The 23,356-nt window shown below is 36.8% G+C and overlaps 1 protein-coding gene across 2 annotated transcripts in view; it reads right to left on the bottom strand.

Annotated features, from left to right (window-relative positions):
• The window catches only part of PPME1 (protein phosphatase methylesterase 1), an 83,604-nt gene that overhangs the window by 15,334 nt on the left and 44,914 nt on the right, over positions 1-23,356 (bottom strand). For both annotated transcript variants that reach the window (XM_038005476.2, XM_008020127.3), the window contains exons 4-8: positions 14,633-14,690; positions 13,781-13,832; positions 8,357-8,511; positions 7,754-7,844; positions 2,749-2,814 (exon numbers count right to left, since the gene is read on the bottom strand). In XM_038005476.2, coding sequence (XP_037861404.1) covers positions 2,749-2,814; positions 7,754-7,844; positions 8,357-8,511; positions 13,781-13,832; positions 14,633-14,690 — 422 coding nt within the window. The remainder of the gene's footprint in view (positions 1-2,748; positions 2,815-7,753; positions 7,845-8,356; positions 8,512-13,780; positions 13,833-14,632; positions 14,691-23,356) is intronic.

Here is a 23,356-nt window from a genome sequence, read left to right as displayed (position 1 = left end):
TAACAATTATCCTGGTAGGAGGATAGAATTGTGCATTTCCAGGGCTGTGGAAATCATGGCCAGTGTATAACTATACTCCAAGGGCTGGTTTCCACTTCTTACACCAATACTGACCCATAGAAAGGAAACAACCATTTCCTCAGGCATGAGTTTTATTGGCATAATCTTACATAATCTTCATAACAATCCTATGAAGTAGCCCTCAAGAGTTAAGAAAATTGTCCAGTATCACCTAACTCATAAGTGGATAAGGCTGGGATGCAAATCCAGGCTCAACCAACTCCAAAACATGGTGCTTTTCTGCTGAACCCTGCTTACAGTAGAACAAGGCTCAAACAGAATGATAAAAGGCCTCACTTTTTAATTAGCTGACAGAAACCATCTGAACCAACCAATTATTGTTCTTCTCTTTCAAATGGCATCTCTAGAACAAGCAAGATAAAAAGAGACTGGGATAAATTCAAAGGTCAGCGGTAGATTTTTAAGAATGATAACTTCTCCCTCTCTGTCTTCTCTGCCAAACCTTCAGTGAAGTGTATGTTCATAAACGTTTTGTTAAGTAGGAGTTTTATATGAAACTTGAGGTGCCAAGCTTCACATGTAGTATACAGTATAGATGTGATTTAAAAAATAGTGTAACAAAGAAACATATGCTTTGAATTTCTATAGCCTGTGGATTAGGAGGTTCAAGGCAATTTCACCTAGATCATAAGGGGCAGGAAAGTTCCAGCTATCTATGTGACAATTAACACACGTGCACATACACACTCTCCTACACATAGGTTTACTTATTAAGAGAAAACATCACTGGAAATAAAATTTTAAAATCACTCAACTATCTGCATATATGCCATGGAAAATGCTTTACTACTGATTAGACAAATTTGAGGTCTCAAAATATTTAGGAATTGAAAAGTGGGCAGTCTCACAGCTTATTCAAAGTCTTGCATTTAGACTACCTGGTATTTCTACTGAAATTGCTCTTTTAGGCATAAAACCCGTAATATAGGCCTTGAAGTCAAATACACAGGAGTTTGAATCTCAGCTATGTCATCCACGAGCTATGTGATCTTGGGAAACTACCTCTCTGAACTTCTATTTCCTCATCTATAAAGCAATACTTATCCTAAAGAGGTATTGTAGGGATTAAATGAGATAGTGCAAATGAATTAATGAATCTAGGTAATAAACATCAACGGCTCCTGACATTAAAAAAAAAGAGAGAGAGACAACCGGCTGGGCATGGTGGCTCACGTCTGTAATCCCAGCACTTTGGGAGGCCGAGGTGGGCGGATCACAAGGTCAGGAGATAGAGACCATCCTGGCTAACACGGTGAAACCCCGTCTCTACTAAAAATACAAAAAATTAGCTGGGCATGGTGGCACTTGCCTGTAGTCCCAGCTACTCAGGAGGCTGAGGCAGGAGAATTGCTTGAACTCAGGAGGCAAAGGTTGCAGTGAGCCGAGATCGCGCCACTGCACTCCAGCCTGGGTGACCAAGTGAGACTCCGTCTCAAAAAAAAAAGATAATCAGACATTATGTACTTCCTGATGGCAGTACACAACATCACCTATTAAGTATTCTGGCAAACAAAACACCTGAACCCAATGAAGCTTCTAGGTTTAACTATTTACAGAGAATATAAGGAACAAAAGAATATGTTAAATTATGGCCTGAGAATTCAATCAGCAAATCCAGATCACGGGAAATTCTATGGGGCAAACAGGAAGGTTTCCTCAAGAAATAAATTGCAAGGAATCAAAAAAGAAAGCGAGATACAAGTGGAATCTTAGATTAAAAGATGCATGAGAGGTGTATCAACCAATTGCTATCTACTTATTTTGATTTTGACTTTAACCATAAAAAATTATTTATGAGACAATCAGAAATGTGAATATTGATTAGATATTTGATGATATTAAAGAATTGCCAATTTTTTAGGTGTAATAATGTCATTGTGATGATGTTTAGAGAGTCCTTATTTTTAGATCATATGAAAATCTTGCAGAGGAAATTATATTTGTTTGGAATTTGCTTCAAAATATTTTGTGACTGGGGAAATACATAGGGGCACAGATGAAACAAATGAGACATAGTTATGGGTTAATAACCATTGAAAATGGACAATGGGCACACTAGGGTCCATCCACTATATTACTCTTCTTTTGTATGTGTGAAAATTTTCCAAAATATAAGGTTTTAAAAATGAGACAGTGCATATAAAATACCTTGCAGAGTGCCTGGCAAATAGTAAACACTCAATGCTGTCATCATTTTCATCTAACTCCTGTCTGTTCTGTTGGGCAACATTTTCTCAATTCATCTAAAGTTTATTTTGTGACTATACAGCAATATCCAGAATACCATGTAATTCCATCAGGAAAGATCAACTGGGCTAAATAATCTTAGCTCATTCTTAGAATCTGGCTTTCACTCAGGCTATGCCAGAGCTTTTTTATTATTATTCCCTCACCGCCAGGTTTGGCTTAGAAGGAGACGGTTACTAGAATGAAACTCAGCTGCCATCACTAAGGTGAACATAATTTTTCATATCTATGCTCTGGGATTCTTTGCTTTTTAACACATACAGTTTTGCTAAGGTAATCCAGTATTAAATAGAGGAGGAAGGAAAAGAAAGGGAAGGAAAGGAAAGGAAAGAGAGAAAGGAAGGAAAGCAAAAGAAAATCTGTAATTCCCTCACCATGTTTCTGCCTCTAATCAGACCAAGGGGGAAAAGTAAGACCTACTGTTTGACTTGGCCAACCATTGAGACACGGGCAGACTCCAGATTTCGAATCTGGCCACTCTTCACACTGGGAAAGAAAAGAAGGAAGAGAGAAGGGTATTCAGTATCAATTGTATCAAATCATTGGAATCAAATAAATAATTCCACAGATTATGTGAGACCTAATAAAAAGTAGTGATCACCAGTGTTTCTTACTATAGAGATTGCCACTACTACTCACCTGGCTATATGGTTATAAGCTAGGTAGTAAAAATTAAGTAAAAACACCATAGCCATTTCAGTTCTGCAGCTATTTATCAAGAGGATACTAGGTGCCAGGCCTATATTCAAGAAGCACATAATTCAGTAGGGAGAAAAAGACACATAATGTTAATATAACAAGGCAAGGTTCAAAGAAGGCACTTTATCATGAATGAGGAGGTCAGAGAAAGCTCCCCAAAGGTCACAGCTAAACTGAGGAGCATAGACAACAAGTTTAACCAGAAAATAAAAGAGGTTGGTTGGAGCATTCTAGGCAGAGGGCACATTGTGAACAAAGGTGCTGTGATGTGAAAGTCGGCAAGATAATGATTTTAGAAGACTGGTTGCAAGCAGAAGCAGGGAGGAGGCAAAGGGGGAGCGTGACAGAATAGGATTGGTAGGCAGGCACCAGCTTCTCCAGGGCCTTGTGTGCCGTGCTACAGAGTTTAGGCTATCTGAATAAATTAGGCTTCTCACATTTGTCCACCTAAGTACAACTAAGGGCAAAGCAAAATGACTGCATTCCCAGGGGGAACTGGAAACACTGCCTGAAGCAAGCCACCAGGAGAAAGTGTTTCTTTAAATCTCATTTCTTAGTTTAAAAAATCATTCAAAATTTTAAAGCCCCCCCCCTCAGATAATGACATTATTTCTTACTTTAATGGTAAACTGAGGCAATCAGAACTATTACCTTGTCTTTTAACTACCAACTGAATAAACAGATTCACCAATAATAATAAACTCTGCCTTGATGCCTGTTTAATACATGAAATATCTCTATTCCAATGAAGGCCAACCTTGGGCACTAGTTCCCATCCCCTCTTGCCTCTGAAAAGATACTGTTTCCTTCAGTTATCCTGTCTCTCTTTTGTGTCACTTTTTTTCTCTTGTGGATGTCACAACCATACTCTACTATCCAGCCTTTAAAAACATTCCCAATGCCACATTCACTACTACCTATTACTCCATTTCTCTGCTCTCCTACACAGCAAAGCTCCTCAAAAGAGTTATCTTGCTTTCTCTACTTTGTCACCTCTCATCCTTTCCCCAACTTATATCTGATTTTTATCTCCCATTTATTTTCAGATATTTATTTTGTCAAGGTCACTTCTATCATGCCAATTCCAACAGTCATTTCTTGGTCCTCATCTTACTTGATCTCTCTGCAGCATCTGACACAGTTGTTCTCTCCCTCCTTCTACAAACACTTGCTATACTCACCTGGTTTTCCTTTTACCTCATCAACTGTGCCTCTTCAGTTTCTTTGTTGGATCTTCCTCTTCCTCCCAAGCTCTAAATATTGTGGAATATCCCAAGACTCAGTCTGGGATCTTTTTCCTATCAATATCAAGTTCCTAGGTCTTCACATTCAATCTTTCACCTTTAAATATTAACTATGTGATGACGATTCTCCAATTTATCTCTAGTTCAGCCTCTTCTAATCTTCTAACTAGTATATACAATTGCCTACTTAACATTTCCACTTACATATGTAATAAGCATTTGAGCTTATCCAAACAAAACTGATTATCTGCCCCTTATTTGCTCCCATATCTACTTCTTTCTGTTTCTACCATTCATCCAATTGCTTGGGCTAAAAACCTAGAAGTCATCCTTAAGTCCCTTCCTGCCCTCCCCCGTCTCTCTCCCAACAGCCAATCCATAAACCAGTCCTGTCAGCTTTACCTTGAAAATACATTTAAAAATGACTCTCTTTCTTCCTCTGTTGCCATCCTAGTCTATGTTTACCATTCTTACTCTCCTATACTACAACAGTCTCCTAACCAACTTCATACCTTATTCCCCACTTCTTCTTCTATTCGATTTTCCTCAGAACAGCCAGAGTGGTGTAACCAAGATGCAAATTTTTATCTGTCTGACCTCAAAGCCCAGGTTTCCCCTAACTTTTTTGTTTTGTTTCAAGACAAGGTCTCACTTTGTTGTTAAAGCTAAAGTGCAGTAGCATCATCATAGCTCACTGTAACCTTGGACTTCTGGGCTCAAATAATCCTCCCACCTCAGCCTCCTGAGTAGCTGGGACTACAGGCACATGCCACCACACCCGGCTAATTAAAAAAAAAAAATTTTTTTTTTTTTGTAGAAACAGGGTCTCACTATGTGGCCCAGGCTGGTCTCAAACTCCTGGCCTCAACTGATATTCCTATCTCAACCTCCAAAAGCACTGGGAGTACAGGTGTCAGCCACCACATCTGGCCTAAAGCCCAGGTTCTTAATGACTATACCCCTGCTGCCTCTCATTAGGAAACCTATGAGAGCAAAAGCAGTAATTAACTGGCTTTATATCACAACATAAAAAAAATCTGGAATAGCCAAAATGGCCATCGGTCATAAACCTGATTCAGATATCCAGCAGAATAAAAAACAAAATTACCAAATACCTCATAGTATAACAATTTTCAGGTTCAGAAAAATCAATGACTCTCATGAAACCCAGTATCTTAACATTTAACAAACAGAACCCTTATGCTATCCTGTATCTGGCAAAAGAAACAAGACTCTACCTTAAGAGAAGGCCTACCATGATACCCAGGCTGCATTAGGTACCCTTCTTCTATATCCCCTGGCTTCCTTCGTTGTGTTGTGTTTATGCATTTCCTTGTTTGCATCCCCAGTTTTTTGATGATAGGAACTGAGCCTGATTCATCCCCCAGTTCTTAGATCAGGTACTGACACATCTTAGGCACTAGAAAAAAAAATTTACTGAATAAATTTTAAAGTTTGGAAACAGGGCCAGATGCAGTGGCTCATACCTATAATCCCATGACTTTGAGAGGCCGAGGCAGGCAGGCAGACTGCTTGAGTCTGGGAGTTCAAGACCAGCCTGGCCAACATGATAAAACCCTGTTGCTACAAAAAAAAAAAAAAAAAAAACCCAAAAAACAAAAATTAGCTGGGCGTCGTGGTGCACATCTGTAGTCCCAGCTACTTGGGTGGCTGAAGCAGGAGGATCGCTTGAGCCCAGAATGTCAAGGCTGCAGTGAGAGCTGTAATCATGCCACAGGACGCCAGCCTGGACAAGAGAGTAACACCCGGTCTCAAAAAAAAAAAAAAAAAAAAAAAAAAAAGTATGGATAAAAGATAGATGGGCTTTAGACAACTGAGCCAACTCTAGAATAACTTTCTCACTGGTTGTTATTGTGGAAACAGGCAGGGCACCTGAGGAACAAGCCAAGCTGGCAGCAGCTACATTCTTGATGCTGTCTGCCCAAGATAGAGAGATCTTTGATATTTCCACAAGAACAGGAATCCTGCATCACAGTAGTGAACAGGAAGTGGTAAAAGCAACTTCACCAAACACAAACATCATTCTGACAAGCCATATTCTTGCATAAGACCCTTTGTCTTAGGAAAACTCCTAGGATATATTTACCAAGTCCTAAATTTCCACTTGATATCTGATTCAGTTAACAGATATATTCTGCCTGCTAGGGCAGTCTGCCATATGCTATATGAAAGTATAAAAGAAATACAGAATAGCTTCTTCCCTTATGATGCAGGAAGGGCATTAAGACAGACATTAATAAAAATTAATATGAGCCATATCCCTCAAGGGAGGATTGGAAAATTTAAGGGTATACAGTGCAATATAATAGAGACTTAAAGGTCTCTAGTAATTTTGCTGAAAGAGTCATCTGGGTGGTTTGAAGAACTTAAGAGAAAATGTTCTGAAGAAGGGACTGGAGATAGAGTTAGAAGAATAGGAAGGAAGATAGGATGATGAAGACATTTATCCAAAGACTGATCTCCTTGTGGGAAGGGATAGTGTTTTATTCATCTCTGAATCTTCACCTGTTAGCACAAAATAAGTGTTTAATAAATACTTTATCAAATGATTAACTGAATTAATGCATAAATTCATTCCTTTGCTTAAATGGAATTCTGACACTGATTTTTATAAAAACTACCCATTGAGTTTATTTACCCAAAATCCAAATAAACATGAGGGAATGGAACCTATAGCCATCTTCCATTTCTCCACCATTTTATCTGAAACACAGCAAGTAAATCTAAAACCATGGAGCGTCAGAGGTGGATGAGGCCTTAGAAACCACCTAGTCTAACCTCTCACCTCAGAGGCAGAAACAGCTAGACCCAGCAGATGATCAATAATTACTAAGATTCCAGAGGCACTACAGTGTATTGGGAAAAGAATGGACTTCAGACAACTGAGCCAAATCTAAAATATTTTTAAATGTTCAAAAAAATTCTGCTGTTTATATAATGTTTCCTCATATGTTATTACAATAAAGCATGGCAACTGAAATTCTATTCCTCAAACTTAGTGCTTGACCTAAAAAAGAAGAAAAGCTACAATCTAACATTTAGAATAAAGGCAACAGTGGCTGGGCACTGTGGCTCATGCCTGTAACCCCAACACTTTGGGAGGCTAAAGAAGGAGGATTACTTGAGGCCAGGAATTTGATTACTTGATTACTTGAGGCCAGGCTAAAGCAAGAGGATTACTTGAAGCCAGCCTGGGCAACATAGCAAGACCTCGTTTCTACAAAAAATTTAAAAATTAGCCAGGCTTGGTGGTGTGCACCTGTAGTCTTAGCAAATTGGGAGGCTGAGGTGGGAGGATTGCTTGAACCCAGGAGTTCAAGGTTGCAGTGAGCTAGGATCATGCCACTGCACTCCAGCCTGGGTGATGGAGTGAGGCCTTGTCTACTAAATAAATAAATAAGTAAATAAGCAAGCAAACAAACAAATTAATTAAATAAAGGTGACAAAGATTTGTTGGTTACCTCCATTCAATAGCATTCTCCAGAGACTTGAAGGTTTTAGGACGACCCCGTAAGAAATTCTGCATGCTATTAAGTGCATCCATAGCTGTACCTGGATGTTAAACAAAAACTGTAACCACATATTTAACTTATTCTGAGCATTTACACTCACTGAGTCAATTACTATATATCTGCTCTTGATGACAGCAGAATTTAGTGATGCTTGCAAAGAAATAAAGATGGTCCTCAATAATTTTTGCCTCTGGGGTGTTCACTCCTTTATGTCATGCCCTCACACTGAAGAGGATGACTTATATTCACAAGCAGCAGTGTGATTTCTGAAGCTCGGTCAGAAAAGACATGGAAGCTTCTTTTTATATGATTAAATACAATTATGGGACATACATAGGATTGAAATAGTATGCAGTCATAAAAATATGTTAATGAAGAGTTTTTGATGACATGGAAAAACGGTTATCTTGTATAAACTTAAAAAGGATGTAAAGACAGAGGGACATATTTCAAGGTGAATGAAATCAACAATAAACTAAGACAACGTAATAATCTACCACGGATGTCTCTTATAAGTGAAATCCTGATTTGGTCCATGCTAAGAAAACTCACCTTCTACAACATCAATCATGCACAGACCCAAGAGGCTTGGTACCAGGTTGGATGATGCTGTGTGGACTGCAATAGCACCACCCATGCTATGTCCAATCAGCATAATTGGAGGAGGAAGGTCCCCATACATGGCTTCAACCACATTGCCAACATCTCTGTAAAGAGAAGAAAAAGATATAAGAATGCTTTCGGACAACACTATAAAAATGGTTTTCTTTCCCAGTTCCTTCCTTTGGTGTGTAATAGTGCTGGGAAACTGTAAAGTCTATTGGGCCATCTTACAAACATACCTATGTAAACCTTCTAACATGCCCCCAGTATCAATATGTGTAGCCACACACCTAGCTCTCCTGATAAATGGCAGGTAAAGGACTAAGAACCCAAATTACTGAATTTTCCTTTACATCACACTTTCACTGTTCCACATATGTAGTACAATTACGTAAATATATACCTTTATTTTGAACCTAAGATTCAAACTCTGGAAAAATCATTTAACTGCTCTGTTTCAATTTTCCCATCTATAAAACAAGAAAAAAAATTTATTAAGCATTATAATGTAGTAAACCTCGAGATCACAAGATGAGCCCCAGCCTCAGTTTATTTTTCACTATGTGATCTTGGATTAGTTACTTAATCTCTCAGAAACTGAGTTTCAACATTTATAAAAAAAAGAGAAAAATATCACTGACTGCTCTGGATTGCTTTGAGGATTAACTGAGAGGTGAACAAAAAAACACCTCGAAAGAGTAAAATGCTTCACAAATGTTAATTATTATTTACAATTTCTCATTTGTTTGAAGGATGAACATAAATGTAAGTACAGTGCTCTGAGAAACTAGAAAGGTGTTCAGAGCTCATTTTATTGGCTTTGGTTCTAGTCTTCAATTATGAATGGATCTGTTTAACAAAGACCAACTTTAAAGCTTTGAAAATTAGAACTGAAGTATGAAGTTTGGTTTTTAATTGCATGTAGGCCTTCCTTGCTATAGCAATAGGTGGACAAGAACAGTAAGGTGTGTTTCTGGAGACCCACTGGCTCTACTGCCTTATTATAGATATATATTTTTTAGGCTAGTTCTACTCCCTTCTTTTGGGAGTAGCTGGTTCAACTTCAAAAGAAAGTTTTGTCTTGCTGAGCGTCATTACATACCTTAAGCGCACTCACACAGTGTTAACCAAATATAGCAAGTGTCAATGTAGGAACACAGACTTTCATATATAATCTCTACAGTATTCATAATGGTAAAGGCAAATGTTATTAGTTCTGTAGGAATTGATTTTTAAAATCTCATACAACAATTGCAGGAGTGAATAGGGTAGCCTCGGCAATTGTAGACCAACTGAATGGGAGATAGGGAGGCCACTGAACTTTGTAAGTGAAAACAAATGGTTTAATATTCCTTCGGACTTAAATTTAAGATTAAGACAGAAAGTGAAGCAGTTCCGGCAGTCACCCAAAGCGATAACAAATAGTTAAGATGAAAAGTTCAAGCTTCTTTGACACTAGTGCTGCTTCTATACGAACACAAAATTCTCTCCGGGAGACAAAATGATATGAAGGAAAGAAAAGAGAACTAATACTTATTCAGTGCTTCTTTTTCAGTTGTGCTATAAAACTTTCTTATAACATCACCTAATGTAATCCCTCAGCAGCCCTGTCTAGAAGGGTCTGTATTAATCAATTAATCGCACTGGGTCTATAAATATATTATGGCATTTCTACCAAGTAAAAAGGGCTGCATTTTCTTACTACCTCACTGAAACATATTTTCAATGTTTCAATGGGTTAACCAATTTATGCACTATTGGAACACTAAGCATGTGGGAGTTATTTATATTCTACTGCCCAAGGTCATCACCAAGTTCTGATTGCAAAAATTCAAAAAACTGCAACCTCAGGTATAAATGGTAAAGCCATCTCCCCTTGGCATAGGGTACTGTGAATTCAGAGTAATTTCATGAAGTCAAAACTATAATGCCTTTGCCCAGAGGCCACTGGAAAGTATCAGGAACAAAGACTTGATAATAAGTGGTCTTGGCCCAGCGCGGTGGCTCAAGCCTGTAATCCCAGCACTTTGGGAGGCCGAGGCGGGTGGATCACGAGGTCAGGAGATCGAGACCATCCTGGCTAACATGGTGAAACCCCGTCTCTACTAAAAATACAAAAAACTAGCCGGGCGTGGTGGCAGGCGCCTGTAGTCCCCGCTACTCGGAGGCTGAGGCAGGAGAATGGCGTGAACCCAGGAGGCGGAGCTTGCAGTGAGCCGAGATTGCGCCACTGCACTCCAGCCTGGGTGACACAGCGAGACTCAGTCTCAAAAAACAAAACAAAACAAAACAAAAGTGGTCTTTAGAGTAAGTAACACAGAGGAAATTATTATACATACAGTTTCTAAAAAATAAAACAGGTAGTATTCCAAAGCTAATTCTGCATATTAAAATAACAGACCAGAAAAAAATTATATCCTCAATTAATCTAAAACAACACTGGATATAATTTTGGGGGCAAACTTTTTTTTTTTAAAGAAAAGACTAAAGTTTAAAACATGTTTATATTAAATATCAACATGCAATTTCCAGAATAATTCTTGAACAATTCCAAGAAACTTTCGGTTGCTAACACACAAATAATGAATAAAATAAAAGGATGCTATGGACGACTATCTAAGTCCAATTCTTCTTAAAATACACATTAACTGAATTGAAGGGGTTCTGCAGTATCCGCCTCATGCACAAAGGTAGAGAGGTCTGAAACACACCAACTGAACATCGTGTCTGAGCTTAGGAAAGGCATATTTACCTAGGTAGAAGGTAGTTACGATTAATCACTTGATCATCTACCACCAAGAGAAATGTATTATTATTAAAATCAAGCAGAGCATTCAGTCAACAAGTACCTTACCTTACTTGAGGTAAGTCCTGAAAATCCAAAGAAATACAATAAAGATGAAGTAGCAAGGGTTACCTACAAATTCAGACTGTAACTGGATGTATCACAATTTTGGTGGATGCTTTTTAAAGGGATTCTGTCATATTTTAATGCTAGGTTACTTTTCTGAGAAGCATTACTGTGTATCACAGAAACTGGAATATCAGAATGACCCAAGCTCAAATTTGACTTTTTCACATACTTTCTTATGGAGTATTTAGGTTCTGCAGTTGATAGTAAGTATGCCCATTTTGAGATTTTTTTTTTTCCACAGAGTAACTGAATTCAGAAATCACATAAATGTTTGACTGCTTGGATAATTTCAGCAAGAATCCAGTTTGTTCGCCCTTTTGATTCTTGGTCATCATCTTCATCTACTGTGGATGATTTTTATTATTAAAAAATTTTTTTGGTGCCAGTTAACAACTTGCTACCTCAACTCCAATTCATCCTTCATTGCCTGCTCTACAAAAACAGACGTGAGTGAGGCCTTTAAATATTTTTCCCTTGCCAGTAGGCATGATGTTAAGCTATGTTAATGGAGGGTGCTAGAGAAACACAGAACTTCCCCCAGTATCCAACTCCTGCCAATTCCTGCACAATTCCTCCTGCACAAATGGCTTCTCCAGTACTCTAGCCCCCCCCCACCCAGTGTTTTTGTAGACAAGTGCCTCTGGTGAGATACCTCCCCAAGAATATCTTTCCCTGTACCTTAGAGGGCAGAATTCTGTCAGGTTCCAAAGGGCAGATTTTCAGCAAGTTCTAACCTTCGGTAAGCCATGGTTGTGCATTCTCCAACAAGGTCTGGATCTCAACCCTGGGTGTACTCCCTCAGCCCAAGGGAGGAGTGGTTGTTCCTTTTATCTGCTTTCCTATATTATTAAGAGTTTTCTTTACTTCTTACTACCAATCTCCCATTCCAATCCCCTGTTACTGTGAATAATTATTTATATTCAACTTTACTTATACAATTTACTATGTTGTTTCTCTCTCCTGATGAGCCCTAGACTGAAACATTATTATTTAGTCCATGTTTCCTTAAGGTTCTCAATTAATTCTTCAATTTCCTCTAGAATGTTAACCAAGGCATCATCATCAATTTGTCTGACTGCCTGGACACTCAGATGATGTATTTCACTTTTTTGTTAAAAGTCAAGAAACCCTTTACTTCCTTAAAAATCATTCACAAATCTTCCTAGAGGTATCACTAACAGGCTTGCCTGTTTAAGGATATATTGCTCTCATAGTAACAAAGGCAGTAGGAATAATTGGGGGAACAGATTCTTACCTCTCTTTTCATAGTTTTTAAGGCATATGTTCATTGAGTGGAATGATACTCATACTATATACATTATTTCTTTCTCTCTCTCTCTGACAAGGACTATAGTTGAATGACCATAAATTCAATCTACTGACTGTGTGATTTCATACAGTTATTCAACCTATATGAGCCAGTTTCCTTATCTGTAAAAGGATATGTCTGTATTACAGAGTTAATAATGAGGATTAATTTCAATAAATGATTACACAAAATAAGTTAATGATTATTAATAAATGCTTAGTTTATACTTTAATGAAAGCTGGCTGATAAAAAGTACACAAATAACACCTACTATAATAATAAAACAACTACCTCCAGGTAGACAGTAAAAAAATAATAGTATTCAAATTATTGCTACATCAGTTTGGGCTCTGAAGGAAAAAGTTTATTCTTAAATTAAAGCTGCTAAAGTAAAAGAGGGCAAGATATTTTTGGCCAAAGTGACCAAATACCTGAGAGAGTATGTATTAAAGCAGAATGGCTAGAAGAATCCTATTTATGCTATAGGTCAGTGATTCCCAAACAACAGTCATTGAACTGGCTCCATCAGATTCCTATATAGAGCTTTATCAAAATATAAATGTTCAGACCCCACGGCTAGAAGTAGGTCTGGGGTAGGGTCAAGTCATCTGTATGTCTCGTAACTTCTCAAGTGATTCTGATGAGTGAGCACTTTTGAGAGTCACTGTATGTGCTACATTCATTTTTTACTTTAGGCCCAGGGTATAACTGTCATTTTTTTAATATCATGTTCTCATCTTTCTATGACATAAGACGAAGAATATGCACAGGATACCTGAAGGAGAAACTCTCAAGGCCTCTTGCATACAACTACTTTTCCAAGCATAAGTCCATAATAGGCATCCAGATTCAATGCAATTCCATCAACAGAAGAAAACTTTCAAAAGCCTTCACAAACTAAACTGTGCCTTGAAGAATTTTCATGTGCTTTTTATGATGATCACTGCATTGGACATACCAAGAAAGATGCAGGTTTCTTTCAAGATTAAATAGTAAGGAGAAACCAAAAGTAGAGGAGAGAGAACAGAAGTAAAATGTTCCTTGTGGTAATTATTCTCCAACAATCTCATCAGGAAAGTGATAAAGTTATAGTACTATTTATAATAGTGATGGGAGACAGGCAATGTGTAAGAAATATCTGGTTACTTACTTTGCCATTGTTTCTGCAGACAGATCTTCAGGATTCTTGACTTTTGTTTCACCTAAAATGAAAATAGTTTTAAAATAAAATTCCCACAGACAGGAATTATAAAAGCAGAAGAATTCTCTTTTAAAAATACCATCTTTGGACAATGGATTAAGGACTTTATAATTTTACACAATGAGCTTAGCAAGGATTTTCTACAGACAAATCTTTACAGTTATCCTAAGAAGGATAATTACAGTAGCCTAGCAAAGATTTATCCACATTCCTTATACATCAGCATAAGAATCTGGTTAAAGGACATTTTCTTGGCTTAACACATATAAAATACAAAAATAAATACTATAAATAAAACTTTATTATAATATATATACATACACATACATTTGTAAAGACTAGAAGCTACGACTTCCTTCAAAATGCCCAAATCGAGCTGGGCACAGTGGCTCACACCTGCTATGCTAGCACTCTGGGAGGCAGAGGTGAATGAATCACTTGAGGTCAAGAGTTCGATACCAGCCTGGCCAACATGTGAAATCCTGTCGCTACTAAAGATACAAAAATTAGCTGGGCATGGTGGCGCACACCTGTAATCCCAGCTACTAGGGAGACTGAAGCAGGAGAATTGCCTGAACCCAGGAGGCAGAGGTTGCAGTGAGCTGAGATTGTGCCACTGCACTCCAGCCTGGGTAACAGAATGAGACTCCATCTCCAAAAAAAAAAAGAAAAGACAAAAAAAGCCCAAATGGAATAGACAAGGTAATTTTATGGCCATGTTGAAATTTCTAATAGTTACGACTATTCAAAGGGGCTTGATGACTATAATCCAGTAAATGGCTAATTAAGAACTTTACTCACCATGACTTCGCAGATCCAAAGCCACAATCCTACACTGAACTCTACTAATAATCGCTGCCTAGGAGAAAAAGGAAAAGGAAAAGTAGTTAAGACACATCTAGGATAACAAATTTTGCCCAGTTCCCAATGATAACTTTGTAAAATGAACTACCATCAGAATTCAAAGGACCCAAGAGAATCAAAAGACTTTCTACTTTTAAGCAAAATGAAAGAATGATGATTTTCTACTAGTTTTGGCATATATTGTGGTTCTGTCCCAACTTCAAAATATGGCTTTCTCTACTTAAATCCCTCTTTCAATCTTAATTCTTCCTATCCTTTCTTGACACACACAGTTAAGAGCCTTTAGACAATGACCCTCTGAGCTCTGGTTTTCATCTATATTCTTTGGATATCTCTTCCTTACTCTGGAGAGAGAATCCCTTAAATAAGGACGGTGAGTCAGTTTATATCTTGGCTCAGGACATCACAGAAACATGACATTCAAATCATGAAATTTGCTGAAAGTAGAAGTCACGGAAGAGTCTTTTTAAGATTCACTTAAGACAGATACTGTAGAACATACAAGTTTGTGTTCCTGTTAAAAATGTATTGAAAAAGAAATCGTAATATCATGGGGGAGGTACAATTTTAGAGGTTGAAAGAAATCTGAAATAATTGGGGATCTTCTTCCTCAACTAAATCGGATTCTTTGACAATAATATATCACAATTAGGGTTACCAAATGTCAACAAATTTTAACTTTTAAAAATAAAATAAGAGAACTGTCTAGTCTAACCATCACATTTTATCAATGAGAAAACTGAGGCTAAGAGAAAGAAAATTATTTGCCCAGGGTCACATAACAAATTAAAAGTAAAAACAGAACTAGACCCAAGGTAAGTTACCAATATAAAAGTAAAAGTAAATCACAAAACAAGTCAGATTAAGTCATATTTTTAAAATCCCATAGAAAATCAAGTCTGATTCTATTCCTATTACTCTAACTAATGAATACCGTTTAAAGACAACAATGGAATGAAATTCTACTATACTTTGCTGTTTGTTCCTGAAAGCTATTTGCTAATTTACAGGAGTTATTTAGTGACAGTAAAGCCTTCAATGACAAAAACAAATCCGTATGTTAGAAATAAAATTAAGTGGCAAAGATAGTATTAATTTGCTTGATTTCTGTAGATAACAGAACCAGGTTTATAAAACATAAACGAAATATATATTTGAAATTCTAGGCTTTAACTTGAAAGCAATGATTTACAATCATAGGTGCCTGTCAGAAAATCCCTACAAATATTAAAAACAAAATTTTCATTTATTTATTTAACAAATCTTTCTAATAAAAATCTGGCACCAATGGAGTAATGGAGTTACAGGAGGGAAAAATACTGGCAATACTCCTGCTCTCACGGTATCTACATTCTACTATGGTGGAGGAAGACTAGAAAAAAAATAAATGAGCAAAGTAAATTCACAGACTAACGTGCTTTAAAGATATTAAAAAAGTGTCAGAGCAGATCTATGGTAGCTACTCCAGATCTTGCCACAAATAGTACAACTTTGCTACTTCTGAAATGGATGAGTGGAAAGCAGCTATTTAAGAACTAGACTTAACCAACCATTTTCTCACTAGAATATTATGGTGTTTAGCAGTAACTGCAACAATAGCAGTAGCAGCTAATGTCTACTAAATCTATGTGCCAGTCAGCAATCTAAATGCTTCAAATGAATTACCTAACTTTCTCCTCACAACTCTTTACTACTTAGACATAATTTTCAGCATTTTACAGATGAGGGCATTTTACAGAGAGATTACATAACTTGCCCAAGGCTAAATAACTAATAAGTGACAGAGACAATTTTCAAATCCAAGCTGCCTGGTTCCAGGTGGTTTTCAACCCTGGCTACATAACAGAATCACCTAAATACTACCGCCCAGGTACAAACCCACCAGAAATTCTGATTCAAGTGAACTGGGGTAGGGGCCAAAGTTATTTATACATTTTAGACTTCTCCAGGTGATTCTAATGTATACCCAAAATGAAGGCCTACTATCCTAACCCCAGACTAGAGAACAAGAGACAAGACTGGAAGATCTGGGTAGTAATAACATGCTTCTGTATCACTTCGTAATCTCACCAGATTATCTCAGATAATTTCATATTATCTTCTTAAGAAGTCGGCTGGGAAAATACTAGTACAGTTTTTTTGGCTGACAAAACAGGTTCTTAGAGGTTTATCAAGTATTGGTGAAAGTATGGAGAAATAGGTATCCCCACAAATACATGATATCCTTAAACTTAATTTTGGCCAATTTGATAAGTGAAAAGTGGTATTGTTTTTAAAAAAATTTTGCGGGTACATAGTAAGGGTATATATTTGTGGGGTACATTAGATATTCTGATACAATCATCACATCAGGCAAATGAGGTAGCCATCACTTTAAACATTTATCCTTTCTTTGTGTTCAAAACAATCTAATTATACCCTTTTAGCTATTTTAAAATACACAGTAAACTACTGTTGACTGTAGTCACCCTGTTGTGCCATCAAATACAAGATCTTATTCATTCTATTTAAATATTTTTGTACTTATTAACCATCCGCAATTGTCCTCCACCTCCCACCTCCCTCTCCTCATCCATTATTCCCAGCCTCTGGCAACCATCCTTCTACTCTCTATCTCCATGAGTTCAATTGTTTCCATTTTTAGCTCCCATAAATAAGCGAGAACATGCAAATTTTTTCTGTGCCTGGCATATTTCACTTACCATAATGACCTCCAGTTCCATCCATGTTGTTGCAAATGACAGGGATCTCATTCTTTTTTATGGCCAAATAGTACTCCTTTGTGTATATGTACCATATTTTCTTTATCCATTCATCTACTGATGGACACTTGTTGCTTCCAAATCTTGGCTATCGTGAACAGTGCTGTAATAAACACGGGAGTGTAGTATATCTTCAATGTACTGATTTCCCTTCCTTTGGCTATATATGCAGTAGTGGGATTGCTGCATTATATGGTAGTTCTATTTTTAGGGTTTTTTTTTTTTTTTTTTTTTTTGAATCTACAAACTGTTCTCCATAGTGGCTTTACTAATTTACATTCTCACCAACAGTGTATGAGGATTTCCTTTTCTCCACATCCTCACCAGCATTTGTTATTGCCTGTCTTTTGCATAAAAGCTATTTTAACTGGGGTGAGATGATACCTCATTATAGTTTTCATTTGCATTTCTCTGGTGATCAGTGATGTTGAGCACCTTTTCATATGCTTGTCTGCCATATGAATATATTCCTTTGAGAAATGTCTATTCAGATCTTTTAAAATTGGATTAGATTTTTTCCTATAGAGTTGTTGAGCTCCTTATATATTCTGGTTATTAATCCCTTGTCAAATGGATAGTTTGCAAATATTTTCTCCCATTCTGTGGGTTGTTTCTTCACTTTGTTGTTTCCTTTGCTGTGCAGAAGCCTTTTAACTTGACATGATCCCATCTGTCCATTCTTGCTTTAGCTACCTGTGCTTGTTGGTTATTACTCAAAAAATCTTTCCACAGTCCAATGTCCTGGAGAGTTTTCTCAATGTTTTGTTTTAGTACTTTCATAGTTTGAGGTCTTAAATTTGAGTATTTAACTCATTTTTAGTTGATTTTTGTATATGGCAAGAGATAGGGGTTTCGTTTCATTCTTCTGTATATGGATATCCAGTTTTCCCAGAACCATTTATTAAAGAAACTATCCTTGCCCCAACGTATGTTCTTAGCACCTCTGTTGAAAATGAGTTCACTGTAGATGTATGGATTTGTTTCTGGGTTCTCGATTCTGTTCCATCGGTCTGTGCATCTGTTTTTATGGCAGTACCATGCTGTTTTGGTTGTTATAACTCTGTGGTATAATCTGAAGTCAGGTAATGTTATTTCTCCAGTTTTGTTCTTTTCTATCAGGATAGCTTTGGCTATTCTGGGTCTTTTGTAGTTCTATGTAAGTTTCAGAATTGTTTCATTTTTGTGAAGAGTATCATTGGTATTTTTGATAGGGATTGTGTTGCATCTGTAGATTGTTTTGGGTGTTATGGACATTTTAACAATGTTGATTCTTCCAATCCATGAACATGGAATATCTTACCCTTTTTGGTGTCCTCTTTAATTTCTTTCATCAGTGTTTTATATATTTCATTGTATTTCACTTCTTTGGTTAATTCCTAGGTATTTTATTTGTAGCTACTGTAAATAGGGTTACTTTCTTGATTTTTCAGATTGTTTGCTGTTGGCATATAAAAACACTACTAATTTTTGTACATCAATTTTTTATCCTGTAACTTTATTAAATTGATCAGTTCTAACAGTTTTTTCGTGGAGTCTTTAGGATTTTCTAAATATAAGTTCACATCATCTGCAAAATAGGATAATTTACTTTTTCCTTTCCAATTTGGATGCCCCTTTTTCTTTCTCTTGTCTGATTGCTCTAGTTAAGACTTCCAGTACTATGCTGAATAACAGTGATGAAAGTGAGTATCCTTGCCATTTTCCAGATCTCAGAAGAAAGCTTTCAACTTTTCATTTATCATCCTTTTAGTATGATACAAGCTGCAGGTCTATCGTATATGGCTTTTATTGTGTTACATTCCTTCTATACCCAGTTTAAGTTTTTTTTTTTTTTTTTTTTATCACGAAAGGATGTTGAATTTTATCAAATGCTTTTCCAGCATCAATTGAAATGTTCATATGGTTTTTGTCCTTCATTCTGTTGATATGATGTATCACATTGATTGATTTGCATATGCTGAACCATCCTCACATCCCAGGATAAATCCCACTTGATCATAACGAATAATCTTTTTCTTTTTTTTCTTTTTTTTTTTTTTTTTTGAGAAGGAGTCTTGCTCTGTCACCCAGGATAGAGGGCAGTGGCATGATCCTGGCTTCCTGCAACCTCCATTTCCCAAGTTCAGGCAATCCTCCCACCTCTGCCTCTTGAGTAGCTGGAATTAGAAGTGCGCACCACCATTCCTGGCTAATTTTTGTATTTTTAGAAGAGACAGGGTTTCACCATGTTGGCCAGGCTGATCTTGAACTCCTGACCTCAAGTGATCTACCTACCTCAGCCTCCCAAAGTGCTGGGATTACAGACACAAACCACTGTGCCCAGCCTGAATAATCTTTGTAATGTGTTGTTGAATTTGGTTTGCTAGTATTTTGCTGATGATTTCTGTATCAATGTTCAGCAGGGATATTGGCCTGTAGTTTTTGTTTTTGTCTGTCTGGTTTTGGTATTAGGGTAACTAGCCTCGTAGAAGGAGTCTGGAAGTATTCCCTCCTCCTCTATTTTTCGGAATAGTTTGAGTAGGACTGGTGTTATTTCTTTTTTAAATGTTTGGTAAAATTCAGCAGTGAGGCCATCAGGTCCCATTTTTTCTTTACTAGGAGACCTTTATTACAGCTTGGATTTCATTATTTGTTATTTGTCTGTTCAGGTTTTGGATTTCTTCATGGTTCAACCTTCATAGGATGTATCTGTCTAGAAATTTATCCATTTCTTCTAGATTTTCCAACTTATTGGCATATAGTTGCTCATAGTATCCTCTAGTAATCCTTTGAATTTCTGTGGTATCAGGTGTAAGGTCTCCTTTTTCATCTGATTTTATTTATTTGGGTCTTCTTTCTTTTTTTTCAGTCTAGCTAAAGGTTTGTCAATTTTATGTTTTCAAAAAACAACTTTTTATTTTGTTGATCTTTTTTACTTTTTTGTTTTGATTTCATTTATTTCTGCTCTGATCTTTATTATTTCTTGTCTCCTGCTAATTTGGGGTTTGGTTTGCTCTTGCTCTTCTAATTCTTTAGGATGCATCGTTGGATTGGTTATTTGAGGGTTTTCTACATTCTTGATGTAGGCTCTTATAGCTATACACTTTCCTCTTAGTATGGCTTTCACTGTATCTCACAGGCTTTGGTATGTTGTGTTTCCATTATCATTTGTTGCAAGAAATTTTAAAATTTCCATCTTAATTTCATTGACGCACTGGTCATTTAGGAGCATACTGTTTATTTTCCATGTGTTTGTATAGTATCCAAAATTCCTCCTCTTATTGATTACTAGTTTTATTCCATTGTAGTCAGAAAATATACTTGATATAATTTCAGTTTTTTGAATGTTATCCAAGACTTGTGTTATGGCCTAACATGGTCCATCCTTGAGAATGATCCATGTGTTGAGGAGGAGAATGTGTATTCTGCAGCTGATGGATGAACTGTTCTGTAGGTAACTATTAGGTCCATTTGACATATAGTGCAGATTAGGTAAATTTTTTTTGTTGATTTTCTATCTCGATTATCCAGTGCTGAAAGTGGGGTATTGAAGTCTCCAGCTCTTATTGTATTGAGGTCCATCTCTCCTTCTTTAGCTCTAATATTTGCTTTACCTATTTGGGTGTTCCAGTGTTGGGTGCATATATATGTACAACTTATATCCTCTTGCTGAATTGACCCTCTTATCATTATATAATGACCTTTGCCTCTTTTTATAGTTTTTGTCTTGAATCTATTTTGTCTGATATACATATAGCTACTCCCACTCTTTTTTAGTTTGCATCAGCATGGAATATCTTTGTCCCTCACTTTATTTTCAGTTTATATGTGTCTTTATAAAGAGTGCTTCTAGTAGGCAAAAGGTCAGTGGGCCTTGTTTTTGTATCCATTCAACCACTCCATGTCTTTTGATTGGAGAGTTTAGTACATTTACATTCAACATTATTATTAATAAGGACTTATTCCTGTGACTTTGTTTTCTGGTTGTTTTGTGGTCTTCTCTGCCTTCTTTCCTGTCTTCCTTTACTGCAGGTGTTTTTCTCTGGTGGTATGTTTAAATATCTTGCTTTTTTATTTTTTGTGTATCTGTTGTATGTTTTTGGCTTGAGTTTGCTTGCAAATAGTATCATAACCCATTACTGTAAAGTGGTGACAATTTAAAACTGATTTCATAAACAAACTAACAAACAAGCATAGAGAAAACCAATACAAACTCTACATTTTAACTTCAGCACTCCACTTTTCAATGTTTGTTGTCTCTACTTCTTTTTTCTTTTTTAAGACAGGGTCTCACACTGTTGCCTAGGCTGGAGTGCAGTAGTATGATCTCAGCTCATTACAACCACTGTCTCCCAGCTCAAGCAATCCTCCCACCTCAGCCTCCCAAGTAGCTGGGTCTACAGGCACACACCACTACACTTGGTCAATTTTTTGCTTTTTTTTGTAGAGATGCAGTCTCACTGTGTTGTCCAGGCTGGTCTCAAATTCCTGGACTCAAGCAATCTGTCCACCTTGGCCACCCAAAGTGCTGGGATTACAGGTGTAAGCCACCATGCCCAACCTGTTTTTAGCTATTGTTTCTATTTATATATTATTGTGCCATTTATGTCTTGAAAAGTTGTCATAGTTAATATTTTTGATTGGTTCCTCTTTTAGTCTTTCTACTCAAGATATGGGTAGTTTATACACAACAATTACAATGTTATTCTGTGTACTTATCAATGAGTTTTGCACCTTCAGATGATTTCTTACTGTTCATTAATGTCCTTTTCTTTCAGATAAAAGAACTACCTTTAGCATTTCTTGTAAGTCTGGTGTTGATGAAATCCTCCAGCTTTTGTGTGTCTGGGAAAGTCTTTTCATGTTTGAAGGATATTTTGACTGGATACGCTATTTTAGTGTGAAATTTTTTTTTTTTTTTCCCCAGGATTTAAAATATGTTATGCCACTCTCTCCTGGCCTGTAAGGTTTTCACTGAGAAGTCTGCTTCCAGATGCACTGGAGCTCCATTGTATATTATTTGTTTCTTTTCTCTTTCTGCTTTTAGAATTCTTTCTCTATCTTTGACCTTTGGGAGTTTGATTATTAAATGCCTTGAGATTCTTATTTGGGTTAAATCTGCTTCGTGTTGTATAACCTTCTGGTATTTGAACACTGATATGTTTCTCTAGGTTTGGGAAGTTCTGTTATTAACTCTTTGAATAAATTTTCTATGCCAATCTCTCTCTACCTCCTCTTTAAGACCAGTGACTCTTAAATTTGCCCTTTTGAGGTTATTTTCTATTGTCGGTGTGCTGCATTTTTATTTTATTCTTTTTATTTTGTCTCCTTTGTGTATTTTCAAATAACCTGTCTTCAAGCTCACTAATTCTTACTTCTGCCTCATCAACTATGTTGAGACTCTGTTACATTCTTTATTACATCAACTGCATTTTTCAACTCCAGAATTTCTGTTCTTTTTAATTATTTCAATTGCTTTGTTAAATTTACCTGATAAATTTTCTGAATTCCTTTTCTGTTATCTCGAATTTTGTTGAGTTTCCTCAAAATAGCTATTTTGAATTCTGTCTGAAAGGTCACATATCTCTGTCTCTCTGGGATTGGTCCCTGGTGCCTTAGTTCATGTGGTGAAGTCATATTTTCCTAGACAGTCTTGATGTTTGTAAATGTTGATCAGTGACTGGGCATTGAAGAGTTAGGTATTTATTGTATGCTTTTACCCATTCTTCCTGCGAAAGCTTTCCAGGTATTCAAAGAAACTTGGGCATTGTGATCTAAGTTTTTGGTCACTGAAGCCATATCTGCATTAGGGGGCACCCCAAACCCCTAGCTCTTGCAGACTCACAGAGGTATTATTTTGATGGTGTTGGATAAGATCTGGAAGAATTCTCTGGATTACCAGGCAGAGATTCTTACTCTC

The sequence above is a fragment of the Chlorocebus sabaeus genome, chromosome 1 (genome assembly GCF_047675955.1).
Source record: "Chlorocebus sabaeus isolate Y175 chromosome 1, mChlSab1.0.hap1, whole genome shotgun sequence".
In the NCBI taxonomy this organism is placed as follows: Eukaryota; Metazoa; Chordata; class Mammalia; order Primates; family Cercopithecidae; genus Chlorocebus; species Chlorocebus sabaeus.
Note: the sequence above shows the minus strand (reverse complement) of the source record. Positions and strands in the feature narration are given on the sequence as shown.